The sequence below is a fragment of the Cygnus olor genome, chromosome 8 (genome assembly GCF_009769625.2).
Source record: "Cygnus olor isolate bCygOlo1 chromosome 8, bCygOlo1.pri.v2, whole genome shotgun sequence".
In the NCBI taxonomy this organism is placed as follows: Eukaryota; Metazoa; Chordata; class Aves; order Anseriformes; family Anatidae; genus Cygnus; species Cygnus olor.
Window position 1 is genome coordinate 31,383,522 of NC_049176.1, and position 21,733 is coordinate 31,405,254.

General features: G+C 50.5%; 1 protein-coding gene across 1 annotated transcript; it reads right to left on the bottom strand.

Annotated features, from left to right (window-relative positions):
• Positions 1 to 5,357: 5,357 nt before the first annotated feature.
• SERBP1 (SERPINE1 mRNA binding protein 1) lies at positions 5,358 to 21,733 on the bottom strand. Its single transcript, XM_040564833.1, is given in 14 exon segments — positions 5,358 to 6,289; positions 8,204 to 8,274; positions 8,277 to 8,376; positions 13,916 to 14,093; positions 16,242 to 16,316; positions 16,774 to 16,869; positions 16,980 to 17,117; positions 18,193 to 18,326; positions 18,944 to 18,960; positions 21,211 to 21,307; positions 21,309 to 21,385; positions 21,442 to 21,499; positions 21,501 to 21,560; positions 21,562 to 21,733. Coding segments are annotated over 14 exon segments (1,206 nt in total). The 5' UTR covers positions 21,610 to 21,733; the 3' UTR covers positions 5,358 to 6,232.

A 21,733-nucleotide genomic window follows, 5' to 3' on the forward strand; every position in this document is an offset into this window, starting at 1 on the left:
AAAGCAGAAACAAACCTACCTGCACCACAAGACTGCTGCTTCAAGGCCACAGCTTTTCCTACTGCGTTTCACTTGAAATAAAAACATGAACTGTACTGCTGCATTAGGGAGAGCTCTGCTCGTCCCCCTAGTCAAGATCCAGCTATGTTATCTTCTGCAGGAGGTCTATAAACTGCTGTAATCCCAAGTCCAAAGACCACTGCATGACAAGACCGTGATTTTTAATGGTAACACTGCCTTCTCATTTGGTCCAAAACGCAGAGGGATTATCAGCATCACTAATTTTATAGGGTTCTGTACCTCTGCTTGCACTGTGACACCTCTACAGCGGGCGGTGTCTACAAAAATGGTTGCGTGCACATGGGTTTTCGGGTTGCTTAGAAAGGTGAAATTCAAGTCCTGGCACCAGCTCCTCTTGCGTATGGCAGTCACTGGATTTCACTGCAATGCCCAGAGCGTTTCCTTTTGCTCAGCACAGCGATCACAAGTACCCCAGCTCCTCTCAAACCTTAGTTTTCCAGTCTGCTGTTTCTGTGCACTGAAAACAAAGTAAAGCCAACGTTGAGTCAGCTGCCGTTAGATTTGGTCTATAGCTGTGCACTAACTGCTGTTAGATTCGGTCTATAGCTGTGCACCCCGCAGCAGCAGCAGCCCCCGTGAAGGCAGAGCAGCTCGGGTGCCCGGCCAGCCACGGGTCCAGGAGCTCCAGCACGCTGGGTGTGGGCAGCCACAGAGCCCCGGGGCGTGCTGAGGGCTCAGCACCCGGCTGGCGTGGTCAGCACGTGGAGGCTGCGAGCCAGACCAGGCACTGCAGCACCCGGCGTTCCACCTGGAAGCAGCTCCCTGGGGATAAGGAGGTGCGGAACAGGACGATGCCGACCACCGCTACGGTCCGGGAGCTCTCCACGGCATCCCCAAAGCACAGGGAAGGGCGCTGGCTGTTGGGATACGTTGCAAGAGAATAGAGCCAGGAGGAACCCCCCCGTAACAGCTCCCGGGACAGCAGCACACCGCTGTACGGCAGCCTCGTGCTGCGCTCCTCGGGGCTCCTCCAACAGCAGAGACCACTTCTGAAAGGCGCGTTCCTGGGGGAGCACTCGCCTGGTCTGCCTGCATCCAGCACGGGGAGCGTGCTTCTGGCACCTGCCCCTGCTCACCTGGGGCAGGGCACGGCCCAGGCCCGTTTGCAGGCATCACACGGGATCCTGCTCTTACCGGGGCTGTGGCAAGGTTTGCTCTTCCCAAGGTTTATTCAGTCCCTTCTGGACCAGGATACTTACCCTTTCTGTCCAGCCACTCGGTGCGAGCTCACTGCATTCATGGCAAACACTGGGTTGAAGAAAAAGTGACCCCCAGATGTGACCGAGCCTCTTGCTCAAGACACACACACACACGAACTCACACAACGCAGTCTGCCTCACCGTGATGGCATCAACACAGGCAATGCGCACTCTCCCTTCCACCCCCAATTTCAATAGGGCTTTCAAAACCGGCAGGATTTGTTATCTGCAGACCCCAATAAAGCCACATGCGAGGAGGCTTCACAGCAGCTCCTGCGGTGCAGCCCTGCTCACGTCGTTACTGGGGGCTCAGCCTGGAGCAGTATTTCAGAGCTGTATTTATAACGGTATTCCAGCCTTGGGACTCGCTCACCCCCTCACGGCCACCCCCAAACTGGCCCCAAAGCCCTGTGGTAAGGTCACAGGGCAGCACAGCAGCTGGGCACGGACGGATGCCCTTCCATAGGAACGCAGCTCTCAGTGGTGGTCTGCGGGCACAGGGCAGCTGCCCATCTCAGCATCTTCCCCCAAACCCAGAGGCACCGCCGCCCGTCACTACGAGGAGCTGCTGCACGAGCAAGCAGGACAGCGATGGCCACGCCACGCAGACACAGCCCTCCTGCTCCACGGCCGGCCTTGCCAGTGCCACGCAGCAGCCTGCACCCTGTCCCACGCGGCCTCGGAGCCCGAGAGGCCTTCAGGCGCTGCTTTTTCAGGAAAAAAAAAAGGTACAAGCAAGGCTTGTCCTCCACACAACAGCGGACAAACTGCAGGATTTCAAGTACAAATCCTAAGCACACCTGAACGTGCTGGACACGTCCTGAATCAAACTTCTGAAGCAAAAAATGACAGTAAAAGTAATCCCCCTGAGTTACTTTCATTCCACCCAGCACAAGCACGAGTACAGCGGTGCTCCCTCACCTCTAACCCGGTGCTACGATGACCCGAGGTCTCACAAGCCGAGACCAGCCGGCTCACTAACAGCAGCTGCGGGTAGATTCACACACTTCAGTCCTCACACAGGTTTTCTTAAGTTTTTAGTTGTCGCTGAAATACGGGAAAAACCTGCAAGGGCCTTCTGCATTTCTGTTTTCCATGGAGTTGAAGTCAGCAGGCAGTAACCCACCTGTCAGACAGCGCCTGCTTGCCCGCAGCATGAGCGGTGCCTGGGGCCTGCAGCCCCGTGGGCTCCAGCGCTGAAGGCAACAGGAACTGCCCGGGGGCTCCACGGCCCCGCAGAGGACAAAGCGGGGCTGCTTGTCAGGGGGAGCTCAGCACAAGGAGCTCAGCTTCGTTACTGCAGGACGTCTTTTTGTTTTTTTTCCCCATTATCAGGCATTTCACCCGGGAGAACAGCGCACGCAAAGAAGCATCAGCTCGGCAAGTTCCCTTTTGGGATCTGCAGCTTGTCCCAGGTTTTGGCCCCCAGCCTGGTGCTCAGACTTCTCCCAGGGGTGCAGGCGGTACCAGCAGCAGACATCTCGCACCTACTCGGGTCAGACGGGCGAGGTGTCAGAGCTCCCCGTGCTCCACCCGGCAGCCGCCCAGCAGAGTCCTGCCTGGCCATCGCGGACAAACCACCACCTGTCAGCTGCACACAACCGAACTAGCCACCCACTACCAAAGTGTTTTTTCTTCATAAAGGTTAGAAAAGAGCACTACTGTCAGCAACCTACTTGTGCACACTGACCTTTCACTTCAGACACGCTGCTAGCCGGTTCCAAAACTACCCGGTCACAAACAGAGCACCAGGATGCCTTCCTCCACGTTCCTGAGGTACGAGGCTTCCCAGAAGTCCTACTCCAACTTGAGGAGACAAATGGCACCACCGGTAGGGGCGAAGACCAAACTACTGAACTCCTGGGTGTCTCCTAGTAAGGCCACACAACCCCTTGTCCCCGTCAGGCTCTAGCTCCCCAGCACGAGCACCGCACTCGGCTTTTCCAGCCCCAAACCAGATGAACACTGCGTTGGGGCACTCGGCCCTGGCTCAGTCCCACCCCGAACCAGGCACGGAGGCTTCTACCTGGCAAGATCAAACACGGGTGTGCAATGAAGGCAGAGCGGTCTTCGTAATGACTGTAGAAAAAGAAGCAGGTTAGCAGATGCTGGAAGTGTCAGCTTTAGGCGTACGTCCTGCATTTATTAAAACGAGAGGTGTGGCTACGCAAACCGGTCCCAATGGGCAAAATCGTTACAGGTAAGAGTGGTGTCAACTCTTCCAACTGCAAACACCACATTCACGCTACATGCTGATGTTCCATTTTCCTCAGAACAACGTGTCTTTCCCACACGGACAACACTCGCATTTATTGGTCACTCGTTTCCTCCCAGCATCAGCGGCATTCAATCCGTAAGATGAACTTTCATGCTCCAACCTTGCCATCGTTAAATTCACAAGCCAATTTGCACCGTGCGCTTCTCCCTCTCCAACCTTTTTTCTGCTGGCCACCTTTTCCAAATTGTTCAGATTTTAAAAGGTTTAGTCCTCTGGATTTGGTGCGACAGCGTAAGTAGCAAGCAAAAGGATAGGAAGTGCTACTAAAGAGGAAGCTCGTTCACCGTAAGCAAGCTACTTGGAGGGAGACGTTCCCAGAGTCCCTTCCCAGCAACGGAGGTGCCCGGGCACCATCACCACGGGAAGATCTGGACCACTTGGGGCAGGACCTAGATGACACACTACTAACCTAAGCGTTTTCATCTCCGTGTGTTTCATGACATTTTTAAAAGAGCATGAAAATAAACCTTTATTTCAGTTAACACCCACCAATATTAAAGATGTATGTTCACAGTTTTAGTTCTTGACAGGAATGGACTGAAAGAGGCAAATGTACATCTATCAGAAGAGCAGACAGACCAAGGGTAAGCTCAAGCTGTCTTGAAAGTCATCCATGACATGCCATCGGGAAACTGCTCTCTACCCTACAGCAGGGAAAGGGAAAGCTTCTGGCCAAGTCTGGCCAGCAGGGCCCCGAGTGACTGGATGGCCCAGAAGCGTTTCTGCACATCAAGGCATTCGTTTAGTTGTATCATCTGAGGTGTCCCTAACGCTGGAACTGCAACACGTTCTACCGAGTCACGGAGGGAGGCAGAAGAGAAACAACTCAGTGCCAGAACTAGCACTGAGCACCTGCGTAAGGTCTGCTTGGTCAGGAGAAGTGAATCGAGAGAGATCGCCATCCACCGTTTGAAAGCTTGCCTCCTCCTCACAGCCTAGTACCTCGACTGACAGGTGAGCGCACTAAAGTCTAATGTGATGGTATTAACAGTGGTTTACAACAAAAAAACTTTTGTAGAAAATAGTTCAGGTAAATCAAGCCAGCTAAACCCCGCCGTTAAGGAGTTTGATATTACGTATTCAAAGGTCTCCAATACTTTTTGCCTGTCCTGTACAGCTTTTAAAAAAATAGGGCATTACCATTTGTTTTCTATCTACCTAGTTAAGAAACTACAAGTGTTATAGGCTGTCCAAAGTGTAAAACATTAAATAAAATGAAAATCCCGCGTCTAGTCTCCTAACAAATGCTGCAGATAAAAACCCCAAGAAACCCTCGTTATTTGTCATTCTCTCACCTCCTTCTGGGTACTGAGTGGTAATGTTCCTGTTCACAGGGATTAAATTAAACCTACAGGTTCCTACGGCGGTCTAAAGAACTTCTTACAATCGCTCTCTGAAAAACATTCATTTGTCAGCTAGCAATCAACACTGCGCAAAATCCAGAACAAAATTTAGATGAAAAGGTGAAGCGTCAGGGGTTGTTTTGCCTTTTTTTTTTTTTTTTTTTTTTGTATCACACACAGATTGCAACGTCCCTGCTTGAAAAGAAGCCAGAACTCCCTCCTGCCACACCAGCCACGGCCTGTGGCTGCTGCTTCTTCAGAACTGCCACTGCGGGAGCAGTGCTGCGAGCACATCAGATGCTGATGCACTTGTGTCACTGCTGCTTAAACCCACGTCCCAGCCGGAGTCCAGACAGACTACCCGAGCAGCGGCTACCACCTTCCCCCCCCTCCCAGCTCCAAGCAACAGGAAAGGTCACTCATCTGCAGGCTGTTCTCCCAAAGAAAAAGCATAGGTAATTTAAAAACTTCTTTTCTTTTTGCCAACAAAGCATCTTGTTCTGTTGAAGGGACAAGAAGGAGGGAATAAAGGTAAAAAGGGTGAGTGAAAGGTGTAATACATTAACTTTAAAAAACTGTTTAGACCAATTATCCACACATCATTGCTGGATCAATACACAGGTATGCAACTATAAACCAATGTGCTTTGAGTATTTTTCAAGTATCTGGTATCAATTTTGTATAAAGATTTTGCGTAAACAAACTACTGAACAGACGAAAAATGACTGTTTCTCCACGTTTGAAATTAAGCTTAAAACTAAAGTACTCCAGGAGTTAGTATTCCGTACAGCACTAACGTCTGCCAAATTAAAGGATCGTGTGTTCCAAAAGACCATGGGCTGGTAAAAACCCGCTGAACAGGAATTAAGGAAACAGAAATAGTGTGCAATAATTAAAACCAGTTTGCAGTTTGGGGAAAACGTCTAAAATCCTGAATTAAAAACACAAATGAAGTGAAAGCTTTTAACTGGTACACACTGTTCACACCTATATTTCAAGTTTGGAAACGCATATTTTCAAGCAGCAATACAAAAAAGTATCCATGAAGAATGCATAATCTCTGAAAAAATTATGAAAACATCCCTGCTACCATTACATTTCTAAATACAAAACTGACTACCATATTGTTGCTTCTGTGTAGCGAGAGAAGTTCATTTTCAAAACAGATAAAATTCAGTCTTTAGGTGTGAATGGTATGAATGACAGTCTCCTTTTTTTCTTTTTTTTTCTTTTTTTTTTTTTTTAAATTTCTTAGTTGTTTAGGATCCTTAAGCATGCAAGCCTCGGAGAGGAAGGCCCGACGAGGGCAGGGTTGGCTTATGACATCCAGTTTAGGACAGAGCTGGGAAAGCCTCTGGGTCATCCACATCAGGAGCAGAAGCACTCGACTGGAAGAGAAACATCAGAGAGTTATTTTATTACCTTCAGCAGCACCAAGCCCGGCGCGTCCTTAGCCCCTCGCCACCTCCTGCTGTCCGTGCTGCCCAGTGGGCACCAGCCCACAGGCACAATACCTTCTTTCTTTCTCCTGAGGAAAAGTTTGCTATGTGTATGGTTTTTTAATTGAAACTTATCTTTGGAGACATTGGAGAAAACAAGTGGACCATATTGGCACATGATTATAGCACTAGCTTGCTTTTTTTCCTCATTCTTAAGCTCCCTACACGAAGCAGCAGCACGCAGCCATCAGCTCTTACTGACGGACACGACTGAAGTGCTACAGAAAAGCCTCTTCACAGCAGCGTTTCCCACATTTAACTTTCCTCATTCAGAAACTGGCTGTTAATAAAAAAAATTTGTATCAATCTATCGGACGGTACCCTGAAATCTCCTCAGTACTTCCCTAGCAGTTTTTTTTTAAATTATTGTTTTGATTTTAAAAGGCTCTGCCACACCTGACAAAACAGCGCTGCAATGAAACGCAGAAAGGAGGCAGCGGGGAATCATCTTCACTTTCTGCATGAGAAACGTGGGAAGGAAGGGGAGTAGAAAGAGAGAACAGTGGAAATTTCCGTAAACATCCACGTTTCTCAGGACGGAGATGAAACCATCCCAATAAAACTGGTGTCAGCATCTACAGGTGAGACTACGTCACGGCAGACGCGGCCAGGCCACAGACTAGCAGTGAGAAGTAACACGGCTACGGGCGTGCGGCAGGCTGGAGGCAGAGGGCAGGCCGAGGCCGGCTGCAGGAGGGGCGCAGGTCCCTGCCGCGGGACGGCCGCGCTCACGGGTAGGGGAAGCGCCAGCAGAGATCACCAACCTGGTTGGGCGTGGATCACGTCGAACTCCTTAACCAACTGGAAGGAAAGAACACAGTCAGCAGAAAGTTAGCTGCAGGGCTCGAAGTACTTAACGACTTCATGACAGCACTCTTGAAGAAGATGCCACGTTAGCGAGACAACTCGGGGCAAAAACCACCCCCATTTAGTATCAATTCCTTATTTTCCTGTACTGATTTTCCTGTACTGTTATCAGGGGAGATTTTTCCAACCAATAAATCTAAGAACTTAAAGATGCAGCAGAAAGAGAAAGCCAGCATCCTACAGGGTCCTACAAGAGGCAAAAATGAGCAAGTCTGGTTTATGTGAAAGAAGTCAGGCCGCCCAGACCGAGAACTCATCTCCTAGCACGTAGCAATTTGAATAAATGCATTTATGGCAAATGAGCGACCTGTATTTAGTCAAATCTTTACCACAGCTGTACTACAGCCCTTCAGCCTTACACGTTCTCCCCACACCCCGCAATACTTTTTCTGATCATTTCTTTAGGGCTTCAGGACTACAGCTGAAAAAACTCCTGCACGTTAGGACAAATAGCAAGTCCTACTTCCACACGAACACCCCCACTTTCCTCAAATTCAAGGTAGAGCAGGCCGCCACAAAACTAGTCTCCTCACTCAAAGGATCACCGAGTACACGCGGCCCTGCGCGTGTCCAAAATCCCTAGCACACCGTGGTTCTGCTCAGACACCAACAGGACTGTCTGACAGTACTCAGACCCGCCCACAGCAATCATTTTGCAGGTTCAGATCCAGCTTTTCACGAGGGGCCTTTTTTTAACCCAACCTACTCCCCACCCTCCCCCTTTTTGTGTGTAGTAGGAACACTGCTAAAACACTCCTCCCTTTTGCCCCACAGTAAACTAGTTTTAAGTCAACTTGCAAAAAAACACGTTCTACTTGGTTTTCACGTGCAGCTCATTTCCTGAGCGATTCCCCCAGAAATAAAGACACCTAGGACAGGGTGCAAGAGCCCCCGTGACAGCTGAGCTCCCCCGCAGACGAAGCTGTAGCTACTCACCTTGTCAGTCCTGCCTCCGCGGCTGGCCCTGCCACCACGCCCTCGGCCACCCCGTCCCCCTCGGCCACCGCGCCGGGGCGGCCAAGGTCTCCAAAGTTGATCTCCAGCTGGGACGTGATGTCGTTCGCGGGCTTACGGAAGTGATGATCCATTACGGAGTCCTCAGCATGGGCCTGCAACGAGGGCTTTTTGTGAGCGAGAACAACCACCAAGGAAACGTTTTCATCTGCAGCTGTGCTCTCGCCAGCGCAGGACACGCGCTCGCCTCCAAACGCACGCCAAGAGGCGGAGCAGGACTGCTGTGAGCCGAGCGGCACCACAAACTGCACACAGGTAACGTTCCCTGAGTTTAAGCACTCCAACAATCAAAGTCATTTCACATTTCCAAGACACTGAGGGAAAGTCTAGAGCTCCTTTACAGGAGCAAGGCCAGGCTCACCTGAGAGCAAACTACGGAGCCAGAAAGAAGCCTACTTCTAGCTTTTCGCTTCCTCTCGCTCACATCCTGAGGAATCTTCGGGTTCTGCCAGTTCATTTAACTCTTTTTAAATAAGCGCTCAGTAATCCATCTTGATTTTGCTCCCTGAGCGCTTTACACTTCGTTTGCCTCGCTTTGTGTAAATATTTAAAGCAAGAGAGGCCGTAAGGACCCCTCACTGTTTGTAGTAGCCACAACAGGCAGTGAGAAGCACAAACACCCTGCGGACGGTGTAACTAAGGTAGCCAACACATTTCTGCTAAAGCAGAGAACCGATCGCACAAATCACGCTGAGGCACGACCCCCGTGACTCGTACCACCTCTGCCACGATGAAACCACCTCTCACAGCTCGCTGGTTCCCAACGCGTGAACGTGAGAAACCCGAGCCCAAGAGCACGGTGTGCGCTGACAGGTCCCACCCAACGCCCTAACTGCAGCCCTGCGGCACAGCCCCGACTATTTCACGCCGGTGTACGCTGAGCACGAAAAGCACCGACCATGTTTAAATCATTTATTTCTCCTACTTTGCACAGGATGATTTCTCCGTCTGATTATGTCAGGTTTTGGCACTCCAAGGATAGACAAAACGCAGAACCGCCCACACTGGATCAGACCGTGGGTTCATCCAGCGCTCTGCCTCTTACACAGCCCACTCGTCATGTTCTGGACACATCCCTTCCTTCCCTACAGCCTCCCAACTTCTGGAACAGCAGTTCTCAGTTTGCCTTCCCGCGGCCCAAGCGCCACAGGCAAGGTTAAGCACACTGCGATCGCTGCGACACCTTTAACGACCGCTTGTGGATCCCGCTTGAGGCGGCCAACGGTACAGAGGGGGCTGCAGTGCAAAGGCTGGAAGCTGCTCTCAGAGATGCCTCGGGTCCCCGAGCACCCCGAAGTCTCTGCCCCCCCCCCCCGGTTTATTATTTATTAACCCCTTTCCAGGCCCAGCTGTGCCCGCGGCCTCCCCGGCACCCCGCAGCGCAGGGCGCCGCATTTCGTTCGGCACGGGGACGGGCCCCGCTCCACGCTGCTTCATTTCAAACGTACCCCATCGGGGTGTACCCCAGGTAGCTACTGCTCCCGGCCGACCCCTGATCGCAGCGGTGGGAATTACGCTGCCACCCCTCAGAGAGCTCTTTTCCAAGCCTCAGAAGTCAGCCCCAGCAGGTCCCGCTCAGAGAACCTGGCACAGCACAAGCAGCACTCCGACACCCAAACGGAGGTACCGCGGCAATCCCCAGAGCTGCCCACAGCACCTTTCGGCATGCTTTCGCTTCCCTCCTTATTACCTAGCGCTGTCACCGGCTGCTTTGGTCCCTGCAGGGTACCAGGATGGTACCTTCAGCTTACTGGTAGCTGAACGACTTCTTTCTGAGAGGCAGGATCGCATCAGTGCCTTGGTACAGCAGTCCTGTGCGTCTCCTTCCCTACACTGTTACTGCATAAAAAGTTAACTGCAGTCTATCAAAAAACTGCATTTTTACCACTTAACTGTGATTTAACCACTAAACCCAGCAAGCAGCAAACTCTACGTGTAACCTAAGGATTTTGGTTTTTTTTTACCCAAAATAACTCAAGATGATTTAAAACACTAGAAGACGACTTGGCACCTCTTCCTCGTTCTCTTCCCGACGTCAGGTGGCAACGCAGCCCCAGACGCACCACAGGGCTGCTCATTGTGAATGAGCTTTGCAAGCATTTAATTGGCACGCATCGGCAACTCGGTGGCACTCTGATCTAGTACTGATAGCTTCCTGAAGGCATCGCGTGCTGCACTTGTGTGTTGAAAATGTTAAGAACAAGCCGCTAACAGAAAGGGCGCCAAAGCGGACAGCGAGATGGAAAACAGCAACAACAAAACGCGAGAGATTCATGACAGAAGCATTTACGGTAAGGCTTGAATTCAGCTTAGTTAGGAGCAAAGGTACTAATTACGAGGGGTCCTACGTGGTGCACGGTGAGACAACAGGCATGGACAGAAGAGCTTCGTATCTGCTATTTTTGTGACTTCTTCGCATCAAAGACCTTCGTTTGAGAAGGGGCTCAGATCAAAACACATATTGCCAGTGAGATATAAAGGATCAGTACCTCATTTGACTCCAGCAGACTCCCCTGCATTTCTGCCATCGCCTTTGTCTGATGAAAGTTGCGTGTCCGCGCCAAAGTGACAAAAGAACAAGGGGAGAAAACAAAAGGAAGAGATGAGACTCGGCTACATACAGAAACAACAGGTAACAAGGTCACAGCAGCTTGCCGGATACGGATGTCACTGAGCACGCGGAGCAGCAGCAGGAGGAGAGCAAGCTGTGCAAGCACCCAGAAGGAGCAGAGGATGGACTTGTAGAGGGAGGCAAAGAGAAATCTCGGGTCGGGAATAAGAAGAAGTCTAACCCAAGCTGCTGGGAGCTCCTCGAGCCCACACACGGGGCTGGTCCCCGGCACCGCGCCAGGAGCACAGAACTAGGCGGAGATGGGGGAGGCTGGGGGCTGGCTTGGGTCAGAATAATTACTGTTCGTGGAACAAGGCTTTCTGCACCGCCTGGATTCATGAGCGATTCCCCTCGGTTTTGAGAAGATGAACTGCTATTTTCCAGAACATGTTTCCCAGCCTCCCATTGCGATCTCCTCTCTAAGGAAACGATCAGAGCAGGAAGAAAGCCTCAAGTCCCAGGGAAGGGGCCCGGCGCAGCAGATTAACACAGAGCAGGAACCGACGTACCAGGAGGCGAACTGTTCCCAGAAACTCGCAGCGAACTCTGAACAAGTTTTAAGACCTCGTCACAACTTATCTCCTTCCCATTTTTATCAGCAGAACAAAATACTCAAGTCACTCAGCCCGCTGCAGGGAAGAAGGATCTCTTACAACATGACCCAGTCTTCTGGGAGGTCTCTCATCACACAAGGGCTGCCAGCACATATGGATTTAAAGCAGACAGCAAGAACCTGAGACGGTATTAGGAGTTCGCTGCATGCAACGTGTCACTTTCTAGTAGTCGCACAGCAAAGGGGAAAGAGAGGGAAGACCCGAGATACTGCTGAGCATTTCAGCCCTCGGTGAAGAACGCGAGGAGGAGGACAGCTCTTTCACGGGACTGAGGCAGAGGAGCAGCACTAGAGCCTCACGTGCTTCCTAGGGCGTTCTCCCAGGAGATCTCAAGCTACACGAACAAGGGAGGTTCTTGCAACACTTCTCTCCCAACCTCTCAGGAAAATCTGCTGGTACACATTGCGATTACTCAAGTACAGAAGATTTGGGGCTGAAACCCAGAATTTACCAATAAACCAAGTCACTTGCACCTATCAACACCTTCTTACCACTGATCACGGAAACCTTACACCGGCCTCACCTCATGACTCAAAGGGATGTCCAAGAAGACAAGGAGAGCAAGAACAGCGGATGATGAGGCGGCTTTGTTCCTATCTTCTCATTATTCCGCCTTCTCAAACCGTTCACAAATGAACTGCAGTGAAAGCCTTTCTAACACCTGTGTTTCAAGAACTACCCCGCTCTAAAACTTGCAGAAGAACACACGCTGCCTCCCAAGGGATCAGCGAACAAAACAAACTACACGGGCAGAGACGTTTGCTGGAAAAGTCTGGAAGCTTCTAGATTTGAAGGCACTTTTGTTGGTACCTCACTTCTGTGCTTACACAGCAAGGAACGGTTGGCTTATGCACTAGTGTGAAAAATACCCAATTCACTCAGATCAGAGTAAATTAACTGAATGCACCTCAAAAAAACAACCTACTAATTACTGAAGTAATTTGATTACTTCTTCTCCTTAGCTATTAATTGATTGTTTTGGATGCAGAATACAGCACGGAGTTTTCCAGCTTTTAACTACCCAAGAATACAACCATCTCATTACACTACCCCACCTTCGTATGTTTAAAAACGCACCGTGTGCCACTACCTGAACACCATGTGCATCTGCTCCAGAGACTGGAGCTGGGGGGAATTTCTGACACTCACAGGATTCCAGTTTAGGACATCCTGGTGAAGTTGGTGAGTGCTTCCGTTCAACTTTATTCTCCTAGTACACAGCAGCATTTAGTCTAACTCAATTTCCCCCTTCAGGGGAAGCAGCGTTTTATGAAAACTTCAAACAGCAAGCAGCTTCAGGAAAATAACAGAACTACTGCACGCGGTAGGAAAAGAAAATGGCACGACTGTGACAAACTCATTCCGAGTTCGATGAGATCAGAAATGGCGTTTTCACGGCAAAGCGATGGACAGTGCTTCCCCGCTGTACACCAGGCCCCAGCTTACGAGAAAAAAATGACAAGGTGTAAACAGCAGAAATACACATCAGGAGACCGCACAGCACATTACACAGCATTTAGTTACTTCAAAGGGAGTCAAAGCCAGCTGCGAAACAGAGCCGAAGGCCACCGGTTAACAGCGGGCCATTTCAGCACCACAGAGTGTTAAAAACACAGATTAAAAGGTCCTGACAGCTTCTGGAACTGAATCCAGCTGCCATAGCCCTGCGTTAGGGAGCAGCACCTCCCTCCCCCCTGAAGCGGGACACGTCTCTCCCCTGGCCATGCTCACTAGTTAAAAAGGAAATTACACTTTGTAACGACCAAAACGAGTACGTTTGAGAAACTACAGTTTTGAAGTGATTCTGCAGCAACTACGGTGAGTATCGCTGCAGCATACAAACGTAATTCACCTGGTGGCTAAAGGAACTTCAGAGGCACACGGCCACGTAACGTTACGGAACCAGAAGACACAACCTTCAGGCACACAGTTCGGGTACTGAGCTGGCTGAGGCGACCAGTATTTCTCCAGTCTTACACAGAGTTTAGCAAGCGCAGCCAATCTGCGCGCTGAGTAAGGCTAACAGAGGCGGTACCGTCAACCCTTTTGAAAAAGAAGATTTAATTGTGGTGAAGGAACTTCTGAAGAAATGCTCACCAAGGGACAGCCCTTACAACGGGGCCTGCCCAGCTGCAGCAGCACTGCAGTCTCCACCCGGAATGGTTAGGTTGTAACGCAGCATTTACACGTCAGCCTAAGGACACGCACCAAACCCAAGAACTAATCATCGTAAGCGCAGCTACTAACGCTACTGCACCGCCTCAACTTTAAAGTGAGAATAACATTTCTCATCACATAAACTTTTAGCACCAGGTCAGCCTGTCGGAGCAGAGCTTCCCCTCCAGAAGTATGTATCAATAGGCAAGCCTAAACGATCTGGACGCTAGCAAATAACGAAAATCACTTTACCTCCTCGCTCTTTGACTTGTGAAGAACAAATCCTTTTTTCCATTGCCCATCAGCACCCTCATTTGGTTTACGGATGTTGAACTCAACTTTTGCACGATCCTTACTTTGAATAGCTTTCCATTCGTCCAGGGTCATTTCCTTTGGACCTTCCTCCTTAACTTCTTCAACCTCATTCTCCCTGTAGTAAATTCATGCATACCATGATCATGACTTAGAATTCGTACTCTATATACAGAGAATTCAACAGCAGTTCCTAATCAGCACCAGATTATAACAAACATTTCTGTTGTAACAAAAAGCATTAAAATGTGCGTGTATTTATCTAAAGCCCAATTCCCCCACTCTCCCTGATGCTGTCTGTTCTCCATATTAATTGCAATTGTCTTTGCAAGTGCGAGAGCACACCTTCTCCAACAGACTGCAATGAGTTCTCAACCTTTTCCAAGACCTTCCTCACAATGTTTCAAGTTGGACAGCGAGATGGAGCTTGTTCTTACCGTAATTCTCAGAATTTTATTTTTAATAATCGGCTTTGACTAATCTGCTTCCTCGATTCAAAGACAATTATTAACATCCCAGGTAACCAATTTTTACTCTCAGCTAACTTGACAAAACAAGCGCGCACAACTCAGTGACTTCAGATGTATCCCCGCATTGTAAATCCTCTCCAGCTTCTGCCACAGAGCTATTTTTAAGTAAAACACAACCACCATGTTCAGTAACAGATCATGTTCCAACTACACAGGCAGTCAATCCTCTCGTCATTCTTCTGTGTGCTTATGCAACTCCATTTGATTCATGAGGTATTTTGACATTATAGAAGGGTAGTGTCACATGCGCAGCAAAAACATCACAAAAGCATCACCTTAGAAGAAAAGGTTTTTCTGTAGCCATTAATTTTGATGTAATAATGAAGAGGTTTTGCATCAAAATTACTGTATTTCATATTTTTCTCATTCCACAGAACTGAATGATTTTTTACATGTTATATATTCAAAAGCATGCTTATTGCTCGGTGCAAAGACATTACTCCTTGGTATTCCCCCTATTTTAATCCAGTAAAACATCCCACAGTTCTACTGAAATATTTCAATTAGAGATCCAAAACAGACAAACTGGAAACTAGCCCGTGTGAACACTTCTCTGCAACCTAACTGACGGATTGCAGCAGAAGTGGCATACTTGAAACCACAAAGCGCACACATTTTCTGCAGATCTGAGGATGAAAAACCCCATCAGAACTTTGCAGATAGCTGATGTGCACAAGGACGGGTTGGTACCTGTGGAAGCACCAGGACACTCCTACTACTAAAGACCCAGAAAATACTGCATACCCAGCAAGTTTCATATATCCAGATTTGTAACACATTTTTTTCCAGGACTAGCCAGCTTGTATTTTCTGACCAATGCTGAAGCTGTAATTCCTTAAAAATCCTTGGGCTCCTTCTGCTTACAAGACAACTTTACCCTTGGACACCCAGAACCTCAGAGGAATGACAGCATTTAGTGATGTAATTAAAAGAAATCATTTTAGTCTCTACCGAGCAGTTGTCTCCTCTTTACCAGTAACTGAGGAGATCAAGCTACAGACGACTGCACATTAAAAATCGTGGGCAAACACGTATTTCAAAATACCCGTTTGCCATTTTCTTTTGAATCCACCGTAGAACACACGTTAAAATACTGCACTTCCCTAAAAAACTGTATTCCTCCAAATGAACTTCAAGTCCCACAACTGACCACTCTGCTTAAGTTACTTATTTCATTCACCCAGTCACTGGCTGCTTCTTTAACAGTGTCCAAGTGAAATGAGAAGCAAGCAACTTAACTTCTCAGAAAGCTGCCCAGGAGCCAGAGAATGGAAGAGGGAGAGGCAACCCTGCTTCCACAACACTAGCCACACTGTCTCAACAGCTGTTTTGAAAAGCTAAGTTTAAGGAGTTGCCTTCCACTGTCAGAAGAACATCCTACCCCCTCTGCATGGTTGTTCTAAGTTGTTATGCGCATGGTTGCTTTTGGATTTGGTACTTGCACTTCCAATCCTGAGATCCTAAGCACATTACAACTGATTATTAATAACTAAATCTGAAAGTGACCTAAGAGCTTGCATGACATTAACGAAAGTTCGAGAGAACTTCTACAGATGCAGTTGGTTTTTTTTGTTTTTAAAGAGAGGTTTTCAGCAATATTGCGATTAATTCTTTATCTACTGAAGGACATAATCTGAATGTTGTAAAACAGAAGTAGGAAAATTATCGGAAGTTAAAGGCAAAGCGTCGATATCTTTGAAGCAATCAAAGAACGTCTGAAAAGAGGGGCTACTCACTTATTTTCAGAGTCAGCAGGCGGATGTTCCTCTCCCTCTGGCGTTTCCTCAGTTACAGCCGACTGATCCAACTCGCTGTAATTACATTTTTTAAATTTAAAGTTCATCCCTACTTAAAACTATGCAAGGTGAATGACTAGGTTCTATACTACGCTTACACAGCCTACTCTTCTTTAAAAAGAGCTTGCATTAAGAGCTGCTGCCCTCCCCACCGTTACAATTCTATGGTTTCCATCTTCCCTTGTTTTTCCCCACCGAGAAGCTCCCGTTCTGAATGCCTCCCATCATACCTTGAGACCCTAACGCATCTAGACACTGAAAACATTGTTTTCACTGCGATACTTGGAGAAAAGTATGCTCAACCTGATAAAAGAGCTGCCCAAACTAGACTGATCTTAGTAAAAGAATTGCTCAAATACCAGTACAAGACAGCCCCCTATTCCGAACTTCAAAGAAAAATTCCCGTTTTAGAAGTTGAAGCCATCTCATACGTTACTAATTAGTAATTTTAGAGCAATTAGTGATTACTAACGTTAGCTCATCTTTGACGGTTCCCCAGTTGTGTGATCCACTGCCACCACGCTTGTCCTCATGCTTCAGGCCGCTGAAATGTGAATGTGAAACAGAACTAACAAAACTGAGTTAACATTATAGTGTCCAGATACAGGAATTCAAAGGCAAACTTAAAAACGTAATTATTGTAAAGAATAGCCAAAAAAGCAATAGAAAAAGACTTACGATCTATCGCTGCCACTATGTCTGTCAAATTCACGTTTGCCACGAGAGTCAAACCCATCTCCTCTGCCCATGCCACGGCCACGGCCACGTCCTCTTCCAAGTCCACCACGTCCACGCATAGGTCGGTCAAGAATGGGTCTAGAAGGAACAGCCAAACTGCAATATTTCACCTCCAGGAGTTTACGACATGGCTTTTAAGGTTTTCTTTTTCCTCTAGCGAGACTTTTATTTCCTTGCTCTGCCTTTGATAATGGCTGTTCGTGCTTGCGTCAGGACTCTAAACTTTTAGGGGAAATTCCCTCGCTGTGCAGGCGGACCCACAGTGGCAGGGGCTCCCTGGGGGCGGTTGGCGCCCCACGCCTGGCGTGCAGGAGGCGTTTGGGCAATGCCCTCGTTAATGTGACGGCCTGGGGGGCAGCCTGGGGGTGGCCAGGCAGCTGGGCTCCGTGGTCTTTGGGGTCCCTTCCGCAGGAACTCATTCTACGTACAGTCTGCTTTCAACACCAAACCATTACCCTGAACAAACCCACCGCAGTCTGCATTTTACGATCCGCGAGGAACGCTCTTCTGGGTTACTATTTATTTGCATCTTCTGTCCACTATTCCAAACCAGTGTTCGTGTTGTGTCACGTCACCAGCTGGTGCTACAACTTCTGTTCATCTCACCTTCACCCGAATTTTAGGAGTGCTTTAACAGTGACTACCACACGATACTTTGAACACTTGAGCCGTAAGATTGCTTCATCACGTCCAATCCGAAGCCGCCGCAGCCAAGGTGTGAACACCTACACAGCCAAAACTTGCATTGGCTTGAAGTCAGCTGTGTGGATTTAAGCAACAGCTGTAAGAGCAAACATCTCAGGCTGCAGGCAAGAGCTACCCTTGAGTTCCTCTTCGCACCTCTCTCTCTGAAACGGATTTCGAGAAGCATGGCGGGTACCTTACTGATTTAAGCCACGCCTTCTGTTAAACCAACAGAACTGTTCACATTACACGACTCCTGGCCTAGGACTTGAGCCAAGTTTGCAAAGAAGATCATGCAGAAGGAAAGAAAAGTATTCTGACACAGGCTCTTCTCGTGACTGACAAATGCAATTTGATCTATTTAATTTTGAGTGAAATGCTTTTTTTTTTTGAAGCTTAGTAGCAGAAGGTAGGACAGCCCCGCTCCAGAATATCACAAAGTTCCTCATCACGCAAGACAAGTTCTTACTTATCAACGGAAAATTCTCCTCCTTCGCCTTTCTCATCAGCAGGTTTATCGAATCGGCGCTCGCGAGGAGGTCGCCGCTCCGGTCTCCTTTCGATGGGCTTGCCTTCACCCTGCTGCTGCTGCTGCTGTTGCTGCTGCTGATCAGGCCTCCTGCCATGCGCCTTATCCCTGAACATTAGGCAAAACACATCAACAGAATGCGGAGCTGCTCCGGGAGAGATACTGGCTCTAACACCCTGAACAGAAGCTGGAATTCAAGTTTTTCTTTGAGCCCTGTGACCACGTAGTCATAGGAACGATACCTTTACGAAATTCTCACTGCAGATCATTTGACTCTTCTAATGCACGTTTTTAGGCAGCATTTTCCACCAAGCTGCAGTTTGTACAAGTGTACCTCACGCAATGCTGTAGAGAACACGACCTGTCAGAGCACACACACCATCAGGGACCCGCGTTAAGCGACCGGCTTGCAGAGGAGGATCGCGGAAAGTTTTGCTTTTCCCCTGAAGGCTGCTTTGCAGGCAGAACCTGGGCTTTTCCTTTGGTACGCACCAAAAGGTCAGCAGCTTCACTGCCACCACGTCCCTGTGACGGCCACCTTGCTTCACCCTAACGCGTGCCGCCCGGAGATATTTGTGGGCAGCAGGAGTACCCGGGCAGGGTGCGCGCTCCCAACACGGCCAGCGGGCACCCTGAGGAGCAGCGAGCCCCCTACAAAAGGGGCTGCTCACTAAGTGGGGCGCTGCCCCACGCCGACCCGCATGCTCCCTGAGCAAGATTCACCTAGCTGCACGCTTACTTCGGGCTGTAAGAAGGATCTTACACAGCTTTCTTTTTCCGCTCGCCTCCCGAAAGGCCTGTTACACAGCTCTTTCTGAAGAACAGTACCGCTCAGTCCTCTTTTGTTACACTGCCGTATTTCCAAAACGTTTAGGGAAAACCTCACCAAACCACCACCCACTGCGGCTGCCCTCGAGAAGTGCGAGCTATCTTTTAAATTTTAAAAAGAGCCAGTTTTTAATATTCTCAAAGAAAGAAGTTCCTGCCTAACAAGCAGTGCCGTGCTTGGGTGGGGCCACAGAAGTTACAGCTGCAACGATATCCAAGCCAACACACCCCAATGAACAATGTCTTCCTCACCTTACGAGCTGTACTTCCCATGAAGTTTGCATGACATACACTGCTTGCTCAGGAATCCTCGCTCCCAGAGAAACACGGGAGTTAACTCCCATTTACTGAGCTGAGAAAGAGCTCTCGGGCCGAGAGGGACCATTTTATTCTGAGGTACAGCCTAGCAAGGAAAGCAAACAGGCCAGTGTCACACGGGAGGCATGCTGCAGAACTGGAATGAACAATCCACAGCTTCTGAATTTCCAGCTCGACACCCCGTGCTCAGAAAAAACCTGGTTCCAGGGGAGCCTCACCAAAACCGGGGAGCGTTTCTTTCTCTGAGCAGCACAAAACTTTGAACTGGTAACTCCCCAGCAGAGTAATCTGCCCCTCTCCAAGCAGGGCGGCAGTTCGAGCAGTAATATATCCTCTCAGAACACAAACCCCGGTACTACCACGGCATCCAACACCTTTACAAACGTGGCAACTATCGTCTCCTAGAAAAGCAGAAATTTTTCAATCCGGAAAGTGAGTCTTTACTACAGCGCTCCGTACACACTGCTGCAAAAGCGGGTCTGATTTTCTCTGTTTCATTACTATAACAAGCCACAAAATGCTATTTTTTCCGCAGGTAACGTAGTGCTTGTTCTTGAAAGTGAACACGAGAACTGGGAGGTAAATACGAACAACTCGTCCTACCAAAAAAAAAACAAGCCCTCCGCGTTCTGTTGTGTTGGCCAAACACACTCTGCCCATGTTTCAGGCTTGCCTCACGAGGACCAACGCCATTAATCTGCATCTGACCAACATTTACAGAGGACGCGGGCTTAGTAAATTGCCACTTGGGACAAATTACCGCATTCCTCACGGGAAAGAACTCTCGAGTGTCACGCTTTAAAGTACAAAACATCCACAGGCAAAGAGCGCTGCAACACAGCTCCCAACTTCTGCTTGCTGCAGAGTGATTTTAGGTTTCTTGCAGGTATTATTTGCACGGTAGCACATTACAACTTTTTATAAAAAAAAAACGTAAAGGCGTGGTGGGAGCCGTTTGGCACTGCAGGAAGTGCAAAGGCACCACCACGCTTCCATGCGGCACCGCGTTCTTCCGAGCTGGGGGCATTTCTGCGAAGATCAGGGAATTGAACTGCAGTGAGCGAGCCAGCTCCTCACCCGACGCCGAGTTTTCCCCCATGCTCTGACGCATCCCAAGGACTCCACCGGCGCCCCGAGCAGCTCGCTGGGCGCCGCGGCCGCGATGCCCGCCACGGGAGCACGTGGACGGACGACACCTACCGCTTGTCACGCGGGCGCCCTGTCACATCCATCAATTCGCCCAGACCGTATTTATTTACTCCATTTGCACTTCGATTGCTTTTTTTAAAGGCAAAAAAGTCAGAACTCCCCGGGTCACCTGTCCAGACGCCCGCTGGCTTTGCAGAGCCGTGTGGGAGCACGCAGCCCGGCCCCGTTCTCGTCGCCGCACAGGCGTTTTGCACGGGGCCTTCTGAAGAGCGCCCTGCACCGAGCCGTGCCCACCCCCCCCCCCCCCGGTACCGGGCCGTGTCCCCCCGTCCCCGAGCCGTCCCGGGCCGAGCCCCACGCCCGGCTCCATTTTGGGCGCCTCGCGGGCGGCCACGTGCGGCGGCCCCGCGGGGCTCCCCGGGCCCGGCCCGGCCCCAGCAGGTGCCGAGGGCCCCGGGCCCGTCCCCGTTCCCCCACGCGGCCGCGGCGGGAGCCGAGCCCCGAGCCCCGAGCCCCCAACCCCGCTGCCCCCGGCCCCGCTCCGCCGCCGCCTTTGTGCGGGGCCGGCCCTGGCCGTGCGCCCCCCCCACCCTCCCCCCCCCTCCTCCTCCTCCGGCCCCGCTCCCCCCCGGCTCCCCCCCTGCCCGGCGCGGCCCCGCTCACCCTCCTTGCGCAGCGGCGGCGCTCCGGGCTGCCCGGTGCCCTCCTCGCGGCGGTCGGCGGCGCCCCCGGCGGAGGCGGCGAAGGGGGGCAGCGGGTTTCTTGCGCTCCTTCTGCGACTCCCGGCGCAGCTGCTTGGCCGCGCTGCCGGCACCCCCGCCGGCCCCCGCCTGGCCGGGGCCCCGCCGCCGCCTGCGCCGCCTCCGGAGGAGCTGTTCTGGGCTCCCGCCGGGCCGCCGCGGGCCCCGCCGCCCCCTTGGCCCCCGCCGCCGCCGCCGCTCTCTTTCCGCCGCGTCCTCGGCCGCCCGCAGCACCTCGAAGGGGTCGGACTCGTCATCGAAGAGCTGGTCGAAGGCGGTTGGTGACGACGCAGCCGAAGCCCTCCTGCAGGTGTCCGGGCATGATGGGCCCCCGTCGGCGGGATCCTGCTGCGATGCTGCCGGGCCCCGCGCCCTGCTCGCTGCCGCACAAGATGGCCGGCCCCGACGAGACGCGCTTCTCTTCCGGCGCCCGGCAGCATCCGGGC